Below are 11,577 nucleotides of genomic sequence, written 5' to 3'. Positions count from 1 at the left end.
ATTTAACCATTATAGATAGCCTTGTTTATTCAGCAAACTTGCTTTAATTTATTTGTGTTATATTGTAGGGCATTGCGCAGGTAAACTTCACAGATCTAAACAGTCGATACTTTGAACACCCTAACCACCCTAATTCCAATTATTTGAAAAAATCACAAAAAAAACTAACAAATTTGCCAAAGACATCGTAAACTATTTGGGAGCTATCAGTTTTTGTATTCCTAAATACGGGCTTTCGATATGTACTGCAAATTTAGTGCCAAGTTTTGTAGTGACGTTGTATTATGCCGTGTAGCGCATTCATCTGCATTCGACTATAAAAATTGATTCCGTCTAACACTAGTTACACTGCTATCAGTTGTATTATACATAAACAAAACATTTCTATACTTATTGTTATCATTAAATACGACACATATAGTGTAAAATATAGTTAACCTTTAAATGCATAACGCTTTTTTAAAACAACATTGCGAAAAACATCGCAAAATTATCACAGTAAAGTATTGAAACTATGAGACAATTTTAACAAAATTTGAAAAAAAAATATGATTTGGGCTTTTGAGGTAATCCTCAATATGACTCCCATGTTTGGAAATAAAGCCAACTGTAATGTCAATTGATACAAAAAATATCTATTGCACATTTTTAAAAGATTTATTATGTACAACAAGAATGTTGACAAAAACGGAACCCATTTGTTGCCAAAATCGGAGTGTACCAAAATGGGAGCATGCCAAAAACGGAACGTGCCAAAAACGGAATCTTACTGTAACTCGAAAAACAAAACAAAAAAATTAGCGAAGAGTTGAAAAAATTTCCGTTTTGACGCATTTACTTACTAATGTGTGTCTAAAAAGTCCAAAACTATCGTTTTTCAACTTCACGTAACTAGCAAGAACAAATAAAAATTTTGTGTGAAAGTTGATTTTTTCCATTATGACGCATTTACTTTCAAGTGTGCGTTTAAAATGTCTAAAACTATTGATTTTCAAATCCTCGTAACTCGCAATAACAAAAAATATTTGTCTGTGAAAAGTTGAAAATTTTTCAATTTTGACGCATTTACTTCCCAGTGTACGTTTAAAATGTTTAAAACTATTGATTTTCAAATCCTCGTAACTCGCAATAACAAACAATATTTATCTGTTAAAAGATGAAAAATTTTCGATTTCGACGCATTTACTTCCCAGAGTGCGTTTAAAATCTCTAAAACTATTGATTTTCAACTCCTCGTAACTAGCAATAACAAACAATATTTGTCTGTGCAAAGTTGAAAATTTTTCAATTTTGACGTATTACTTCCCAGTGTGCGTTTAAAATGTCTAAAACTATTTATTTTCAACACCTCTTAACTGACAATAAGAAACAATATTTGTCTGTGAAAAGTTGAAAATTTTTCGATTTTGACGCATTTACTTCCTAGTGTGCGTTTAAAATGTCTAAAACTATTGATTTTCAAATCCTCGTAACTCGCAATAACAAAAAATATTTGTCTGTGAAAACTTGAATTTTTTTCGATATTGACGCATTTACTTCCCAGTGTGCGTTTAAAATGTCTAAACCATTGATTTTCAACTCCTCGTAACTCGCAATAACAAACAATATTTGTCTGTGAAAAGTTGAAAAAATTTCAATTTTGACGCATTTACTTCCCAGTGTGCGTTTAAAATATCTAAAACTATTGATTTTCAAATCCTCGTAACTCGCAATAACAAACAATATTTATCTGTTAAAAGATGAAAATTTTTCGATTTTGACGCATTTACTTCCCAGTGTGCGTTTAAAATCTCTAGAACTATTGATTTTCAACTCCTCGTAACTAGCAATAACAAACAATATTTGTCTGTGAAAAGTTGAAAATTTTTCAATTTTGACGCATTAACTGCCTAGTGTGCGTTTAAAATGTCTAAAACTATTGATTTTCAAATCCTCGTAACTCGCAATAACGAAAAATATTTGTCTGTGAAAACTTGAATTTTTTTCGATTTTGACGCATTTACTTCCCAGTGTGCGTTTAAAATGTCTAAAACTATTTATTTTCAACTCCTCGTAACTCGCAATAACAAACAATATTTATCTGTGAAGAGATGATTTTTTTTCAATTTTGACGCATTTACTTCTTAGTGTGCATTTAAAATGTCTAAAACTATTGATTTTCAAATCCTCGTAACTCGCAATAACGAAAAATATTTGTCTGTGAAAACTTGAAATTTTTTCGATTTTGGCGCATTTACTTCCCAGTGTGCGTTTAAAATGTCTAAAACCATTGATTTTCAACTCCTCGTAACTCGCAATAACAAACAATATTTGTCTGTGAAAAGTTGAAAAAATTTCAATTTTGACGCATTTACTTCCCAGTGTGCGTTTAAAATGTCTAAAACTATTGATTTTCAAATCCTCGTAACTCGCAATAACAAACAATATTTATCTGTTAAAAGATGAAAATTTTTCGATTTTGACGCATTTACTTCCCAGTGTGCGTTTAAAATGTCTAAAACTATTGATTTTCAACTCCTCGTAACTAGCAATAACAAACAATATTTGTCTGTGAAAAGTTGAAATTTTTTTCAATTTTGACGCATTAACTGCCTAGTGTGCGTTTAAAATGTCTAAAACTATTGATTTTCAAATCCTCGTAACTCGCAATAACGAAAAATATTTGTCTGTGAAAACTAGAAATTTTTTCGATTTTGACGCATTTACTTCCCAGTGTGCGTTTAAAATGTCTAAAACTATTTATTTTCAACTCCTCGTAACTCGCAATAACAAACAATATTTATCTGTGAAAAGATGATTTATTTCAATTTTGACGCATTTACTTCTTAGTGTGCATTTAAAATGTCTAAAACTATTGATTTTCAAATCCTCGTAACTCGCAATAACGAAAAATATTTGTCTGTGAAAACTTGAAATTTTTTCGATTTTGCGCATTTACTTCCCAGTGTGCGTTTAAAATGTCTAAAACTATTGATTTTCAACTCCTCGTAACTCGCAATAACAAACTATTTTTATCTGTGAAAAGATGAAAAATTTTAAATTTTGACGCATTTACTTCCCCTTGTGCGTTTGAAATGTCTAAAACTATTGATTTTCAAATCCTCGTAACTAGCAATAACAAACAATATTTGTCTGTGAAAAGTTGAAATTTTTTCAATTTTGACGCATTTACTTCCCAGTGTGCGTTTAAAATGTCTAAAACTATTGATTTTCAACTCCTAGTAACTCGCAATGACGAAAAATATTTGTCTGTGAAAACTTGAAAATTTTTCGATTTTGACGCATTTACTTCTCAGTGTGCGTTTAAAATGTCTAAAACTATTGATTTGCAACTCCTAGTACTAGCAACATTTATTATCAAAAAGTTGAAAAAAGTTCAAAGTAATTGAATTTATATAGCGTCTACCATTTCGTTTATCTGCAACTGCACGGTACTTAAACGATCAAGAATAAGAAACAGGTCAAAGTAGCAAACCATAACAAAATGTTCATCTTTGTACAGGTTCGTAAACTTTGTGACTGGTATCGCCTTACGCGCGACAGGTAAATTATCCTCATGACCAGTCCCAAGACCGATGACGCATTTAAATTCCATGACATGTCACGAGACCAACCATCGAGGCTTGGAAGCTAACCTGTTTGAGACATGAGATATTTTCAGCAGAGCGTGAATGTACGGGTGGCTTGACATGTCGCGAAAAATGTACACAGGTTCCAACTATGCTCCTTGGTTAGCAATGTAGTTATCACAATTTTGTTATTCATCTTTCGTTTTATATTATGCATAAACCGAAGAACGTAAGCCATGGCACGTAAGAGCTTCCACCATTTAGAAAATCGTTTGACATCAACAATCGGTTGTGGAACGTGTAAACTGCAATGTGTAAAGCATACCCGTTGTTCGCCTTCATCCTCCTTTTTCGTAGACTCTTCTCTCGGTCAATTTTCTTCTGATTTATATAAAAAATAAGGGCCTACGAATCAACGACTCTCCACATTAAGGCAAGGCCCGTTGGGCCTCGGAAAAAATTTTGAAAGTTTGAGCGAATTTTATACATTTCTTTTATAAGAAATGTAAAAATCATAACAATTTTACCATTATAGATAGCCTTGTTTATTCAGCAAACTTGCTTTAATTTATTTGTGTTATATTGTAGGGCATTGCGCAGGTAAACTTCACAGATCTAAACAGTCGATACTTTGAACACCCTAACCACCCTAATTCCAATTATTTGAAAAAATCACCAAAAAAACTAACAAATTTGCCAAAGACATCGTAAACTATTTGGGAGCTATCAGTTTTTGTATTCCTAAATACGGGCTTTCGATATGTACTGCAAATTTAGTGCCAAGTTTTGTAGTGACGTTGTATTATGCCGTGTAGCGCATTCATCTGCATTCGACTCAGTGTTACGAAATTTCAAAATCAGTTACCTATTTCTGCTTGCATTTACCGGAACCGACAGTCAGATTCAACGCCTCTCTCATTCATTCACTTTCCAACTGACTGAAATTTCATGCAGAATCGAATGCTTGAGTGCAGAGGAAATATAAATTCATTCACCAACCAAAGCATTAATTTGTTATTATGTCGATAGTTTGAAGGCAGAAGTTAGCATCTTCTACATTTTCGAGCATAAGTGAACTGCGTAATCTATATCTGGTGCACTTTTGATCGATAATCCCTCTCAGAGCCAGCATAGAAATAAAATTCACTTTGCTTCTGAAACCGAACATGTCCGTACCTGAAAGCGCTGCGTCGGGAGAACGAATGACGATGGAAACTGTTTGGGCCTAGGGGTGGCCCTTGGTGTGGAAAATTTGCAGCTTGCTGTTGGTGGCTGGCTATGTTTACACTTGTCCGCAGACAAATAAAACTCTTGGATGGACCACTCAAAACAAACCGCAAACAACTTATGTGGACTGTATTTTGGAAAACCACTTGCAACTGGGTGTGATTTATTGGAAGGAAAAACACTTTTTGCACTTTACACTTTATTTGGAAACTCACTCTGTCACTTGTACTTTACACTTCACTTGTACTTCACACTTGTTGAAATAAAACTGACTGCTGCGATGCGCAGAACGCGCGTACTTATATTACACGCCACACGTTCTAGAAACGCGTGGCTCATCCGCGATGCTTGTCGATACCATGTCAAACATTAATTGTTTTTCGTCTCCTTTCCGCATCGGGCGATTGTATCGTTGGATCACTCACGCTCGCTGACGATGATGCAATACCGCGCGTATCGCTGCTGCTGCTATTGTTGTTGCTACTGCTGTGTGTGAGATGATCGTGCGAGAAAGGAATATTTGGCGTTCATTCGAGAATGTTCTTGCTAGTTGGAGATGTTGCTCGATAATAATGAAATGGTGTGGACAATTTTATTTGGCAGTGATTAGCGCTGAACAGAGGCGCGAACATACTCCCCCGGGCTGGGATGGATTCCCAGAATTAGTAGGATGTTCATACTTAGAAAACCGGTTGTCCTCAATCGGAAGTATTGATGGCTTCGAGCTGGGGTGTCTCAAATATGAATTTCCTATATCTCCAGCGACTACCCATCCGAAATGAGTCTCTCGAAGATCCGGAAGGTCATCAGCCATTTGGAAGAATCCCGATTTTAGCAAACGGAAGAACTTGGATACACCGATGAGTATGTCAACATGGTTGGGCGTATGGAACTGCGGATCCGCCATTTGAAAACCTGCCGGTATCGGCCAATTGGATATATCTATCTTCGTTGAGGGGATCACTTCCGTTACTTTGGAAACGACCAAGCATTCAATCTCCATGCTGAAATTGCTGGTTCTGGAATGAACCTCTGCAAGAATTATGTCTTTGGCGAACGTTTTTGATTCTCCTATGCCAGTAATAGGGATGCATACTGGTTTTCTTTCCAGACCTAAACGGTTCGCCATTGATTCAGAAATTAAATTTACCGTGGAACCGTTGTCCAGCAAGGCGCGGCAAGAAATAACTCCTCCTTTGCGATCTCGCACATTGAAGACGGCCGTAAGAAGCATAGGAGTTTTCTGTAACTGAAAGTGGTTGTGCGAAGATGGCTCATTACCAAATCGTTCACTGCGGGTTGATTCGAATGCTATCGACGAGCTTGTTTGTTGACTTACAAAACTTCCCTGTGACGCAACATTCTGCAACGGAGTATCATAGTGCAACATGGTTTGATGTTTCTTTTTGCATTTGAAGCATGCCTTAGTGGAGTGGCATTGTATCGATCGATGTCCAACTCGGAGGCAGTTAAAACAAATATGTTTCCTCCTCACCATTGCGAAACGCTGGCTGATCGATAAGTTTCTGAATGACGGACACTTGAAATTAAAGTGATTGCACCCACAGAAGTCACACTGAGGTCCTTGTTTTGGCTGTGTTGTAGCTGCGTAGGCTCTATGGAATGATGTCTTGGTGGTTTGTGGTACGGGATTGACATGCTGTGGCTTGATGGAAAATTCGTTGCGTTGTGGTTGGTTTTGGCATCGCTCTAGTACGTAGACACGGTGTTTCAGGAAAGCAATGGTTTCGTCATAGGTAGGCAGTTCCCCACGCTTGATTGTTGACTCCCAGTGTATTTTGGTTTCGTCATCCAGCGCTCTAGCCAGTATATAAATCAGCATCTGCTCTGAAACTCCAGTGAAATCCTGGCCAAGAAATTTGAGGTTCTCCACATGGCTGACAAAAGACTCGACGAGCGTTCGTAATTCATCGTAGCTCCCCTTGGACAACTTCTTCGTGTTAATGAGACCTCCAATGTGTAGATGAATTATGCGTCTTTTATCTTCGAAGCGTTCCTCGAGCAGCTGCCATGCCCGTTCATAGTTTCCATCGCTGATAGTTTTTGCGTCTATTATACCTGCAGCATCTCCGATGAGTGCTTTTTCAAGATGATACAGTTTGATGCGGTTGGATTCGTTGGATTGGTCCACCACATCTCGGAACATCATCTTGAATCTCTCCCAGTGCTCATATTTTCCATCGAATGTAGGTATAGCACGTGGGAGTGGCTGTTGGACAATCACCGGCTGCTGATTGACGATGGACTGTGAGGGTGGCGGAATTACTGGTGTCTTGGAAATTTCCTCGAGCCATGTTTCTAGCAAAATGGATACACTGTCGTGAAGATCCTCAAATTGCAGATAGCACTGACTGTGTTGTGTCCTTTTGGCTGCAGGAATACTTTCAATGATTCGCTGATGATTGCTAGTGAACTCGGCGTAGGCTGCTTCTAACTTCTTCACAAATGTTTTTATTTGTGGAAGAGTGAGCTCGGTTTGCTCCACTCTGGCATTCTGCAGTATGGATTCAATCCTGACCACTTTTGCTTGCGCCATTTCGCGGAAGTGAATGAGCGCACTGACATCTTCATCACTATCAACATCAGCATTTTTCACTGGGGTTCTTTTGGGCGACATTTTGGCTGTTTATCACTGATTATCACTAATCACTGAGTAATCACACCAGAAGTCACGGTGGCAATAGGAACGATGGACCTAATATCCGGCTCGAAGGACCAATGATTGGGCCTAGGGGTGGCCCTTGGTGTAGAAAATTTGCAGTTTGCTGTTGGTGGCTGGCTATGTTTACACTTGTCCGCAGACAAATAAAACTCTTGGATGGACCACTCAAAACAAACCGCAAACAACTTATGTGGACTGTATTTAGGAAAACCACTTGCAACTGGGTGTGATTTATTGGAAGGAAAAACACTTTTTGCACTTTACACTTTATTTGGAAACTCACTCTGTCACTTGTACTTTACACTTCACTTGTACTTCACACTTGTTGAAATAAAACTGACTGCTGCGATGCGCAGAACGCGCGTACTTATATTACACGCCACACGTTCTAGAAACGCGTGGCTCATCCGCGATGCTTGTCGATACCATCTCAAACATTAATTGTTTTTCGTCTCCTTTCCGCATCGGGCGATTGTATCGTTGGATCACTCACGCTCGCTGACGATGATGCAATACCGCGCGTATCGCTGCTGCTGCTATTGTTGTTGCTACTGCTGTGTGTGAGATGATCGTGCGAGAAAGGAATATTTGGCGTTCATTCGAGAATGTTCTTGCTAGTTGGAGATGTTGCTCGATAATAATGAAATGGTGTGGACAATTTTATTTGGCAGTGATTAGCGCTGAACAGAGGCGCGAACAGAAACGAATAAAAAATTTCATTCATCGTAGCGGGCATGAATTGAATTTCGTTTTCTTTCAAGTTCATGCAACGATGTCAACTTTTTTAAGCTCTGATTCGACTATAAAAATTGATTCCGTCTAACACTAGTTACACTGCTATCAGTTCTATTATACATAAACAAAACATTTCTATACTTATTGTTATCATTAAATACGACACATATAGTGTAAAATATAGTTAACCTTTAAATGCATAACGCTTTTTTAAAACAACATTGCGAAAAACATCGCAAAATTATCACAGTAAAGTATTGAAACTATGAGACAATTTTAACAAAATTTGAAAAAAAAATGATTTGGGCTTTTGAGGATTAATATGACTCCCATGTTTGGAAATAAAGCCAAATGTAATGTCAATTGATACAAAAAATATCTATTGCACATTTTTAAAAGATTTATTATGTACAACAAGAATGTTGACAAGAACGGAACCCATTTGTTGCCAAAATCGGAGTGTACCAAAATGGGAGCATGCCAAAAACGGAACGTGCCAAAAACGGAATCTTACTGTAACTCGAAAAACAAAACAAAAAAATTAGCGAAGAGTTGAAAAAATTTCCGTTTTGACGCATTTACTTACTAATGTGTGTCTAAAAAGTCCAAAACTATCGTTTTTCAACTTCACGTAACTAGCAATAACAAATAAAAAATTTGTGTGAAAGTTGATTTTTTCCATTATGACGCATTTACTTTCAAGTGTGCGTTTAAAATGTGTAAAACTATTGATTTTCAAATCCTCGTAACTCGCAATAACAAAAAATATTTGTCTGTGAAAAGTTGAAAATTTTTCAATTTTGACGCGTTTACTTCCCAGTGTACGTTTAAAATGTTTAAAACTATTGATTTTCAAATCCTCGTAACTCGCAATAACAAACAATATTTATCTGTTAAAAGATGAAAATTTTTCGATTTTGACGCATTTACTTCCCAGTGTGCGTTTAAAATCTCTAAAACTATTGATTTTCAACTCCTCGTAACTAACAATAACAAACAATATTTGTCTGTGCAAAGTTGAAAATTTTTCAATTTTGACGTATTACTTCCCAGTGTGCGTTTAAAATGTCTAAAACTATTGATTTTCAACACCTCTTAACTGACAATAAGAAACAATATTTGTCTGTGAAAAGTTGAAAATTTTTCGATTTTGACGCAGTTACTTCCTAGTGTGCGTTTAAAATGTCTAAAACTATTGATTTTCAAATCCTCGTAACTCGCAATAACAAAAAATATTTGTCTGTGAAAACTTGAAATTTTTTCGATATTGACGCATTTACTTCCCAGTGTGCGTTTAAAATGTCTAAAACCATTGATTTTCAACTCCTCGTAACTCGCAATAACAAACAATATTTGTCTGTGAAAAGTTGAAAAAATTTCAATTTTGACGCATTTACTTCCCAGTGTACGTTTAAAATGTTTAAAACTATTGATTTTCAAATCCTCGTAACTCGCAATAACAAACAATATTTATCTGTTAAAAGATGAAAATTTTTCGATTTTGACGCATTTACTTCCCAGAGTGCGTTTAAAATCTCTAAAACTATTGATTTTCAACTCCTCGTAACTAGCAATAACAAACAATATTTGTCTGTGCAAAGTTGAAAATTTTTCAATTTTGACGTATTACTTCCCAGTGTGCGTTTAAAATGTCTAAAACTATTGATTTTCAACACCTCTTAACTGACAATAAGAAACAATATTCGTCTGTGAAAAGTTGAAAATTTTTCGATTTTGACGCATTTACTTCCTAGTGTGCGTTTAAAATGTCTAAAACTATTGATTTTCAAATCCTCGTAACTCGCAATAACAAAAAATATTTGTCTGTGAAAACTTGAAATTTTTTCGATATTGACGCATTTACTTCCCAGTGTGCGTTTAAAATGTCTAAAACCATTGATTTTCAACTCCTCGTAACTCGCAATAACAAACAATATTTGTCTGTGAAAAGTTGAAAAAATTTCAATTTTGACGCATTTACTTCCCAGTGTGCGTTTAAAATGTCTAAAACTATTGATTTTCAAATCCTCGTAACTCGCAATAACAAACAATATTTATCTGTTAAAAGATGAAAATTTTTCGATTTTGCGCATTTACTTCCCAGTGTGCGTTTAAAATCTCTAAAACTATTGATTTTCAACTCCTCGTAACTAGCAATAACAAACAATATTTGTCTGTGAAAAGTTGAAAATTTTTCAATTTTGACGCATTAACTGCCTAGTGTGTGTTTAAAATGTCTAAAACTATTGATTTTCAAATCCTCGTAACTCGCAATAACGAAAAATATTTGTCTGTGAAAACTTGAATTTTTTTCGATTTTGACGCATTTACTTCCCAGTGTGCGTTTAAAATGTCTAAAACTATTTATTTTCAACTCCTCGTAACTCGCAATAACAAACAATATTTATTTGTGAAATGTTGAAAGAAATACAATTATCTCATTTTCTATATTTCCAATTATCCGCCAAAGTACGGTATTCAATATTTTACCCATTTTCAATACCAGTTCTTTGTCGACATGTCACATAACAAGCAAACCTGCTTTTCTATTGTCGCGACCGTTCGCAAACGAACATACATGTCACAGTTCAGTAAATGTACAGTCGCTTAACAAACCAGTTTTGTTTTGAAACATGTACAAATTTTTTGACATGTCACGGGGAAAATGTATCGTGTCATAGTACACGCGCTTGTGTCACATGTAGCAAGAATCCGCAACTTGTACATGTCACGAGCAAACATGCGACCAGTCACCAGATGACTGGTCATAACCATGACATTTTCCAGCTATGCCAAGGAGGAATTCATGACGGCGGAAGTCGTTGCATGGATATCGGCACAGTGGAGTGGTTTTCCGGTAAAAATGGCAATGTTACGAAGAAAACAGCCGTTGAATTAATCAAGCCCTTCGTTTTCCTGCCCTCCGTGCTTAGACGAGCAAGGAGTTATTCGATTGGATGGAAGAACTGAAAAGTGTCACTATGTTCGGTACGATGCCAAATTTTCAATTGCTCTTCCAACTAATCACTACGGCACTAAGCTTCTGGTTGATTTCTACCACAGTAAGTATTATCATAGCAATCAAGAAACCGAAGTGAATGAAATGCGGCAATGATTCTACGTTGAACACCTGCGAACAGTCGTGAAGAAAACTATAAGAATGTGTCAGTTTTGTGAAATCCAACGGGCTAAACCCACAGCACATAAGATGGTACCTTTGCCGACTGCCACACTGGCAGCTTTTGTGAAATCGTTTAGCAAAGTTGGTCATAATTACTTTGGCCCATTGAACGTTCTGCTAAACCATTGGTAGCGCTATTTACGTACTCACGATATGCGCGGTTCATCTGGAAATTTTGTATT

General features: G+C 36.3%; 1 protein-coding gene across 1 annotated transcript; it reads right to left on the bottom strand.

The window, feature by feature from the left end:
* Positions 1–5,388: 5,388 nt before the first annotated feature.
* LOC131696422 (uncharacterized) lies at positions 5,389–7,434 on the bottom strand. The gene has a single exon (XM_058984964.1). The coding sequence runs from the start codon at positions 7,432–7,434 to the stop codon at positions 5,389–5,391; it is 2,046 nt and encodes a 681-aa protein (XP_058840947.1).
* Between the last annotated feature and the right edge of the window lie 4,143 nt (positions 7,435–11,577).

This window comes from Topomyia yanbarensis, chromosome 1 (genome assembly GCF_030247195.1).
Source record: "Topomyia yanbarensis strain Yona2022 chromosome 1, ASM3024719v1, whole genome shotgun sequence".
Taxonomy (NCBI): domain Eukaryota; kingdom Metazoa; phylum Arthropoda; class Insecta; order Diptera; family Culicidae; genus Topomyia; species Topomyia yanbarensis.
Note: the sequence above shows the minus strand (reverse complement) of the source record. Positions and strands in the feature narration are given on the sequence as shown.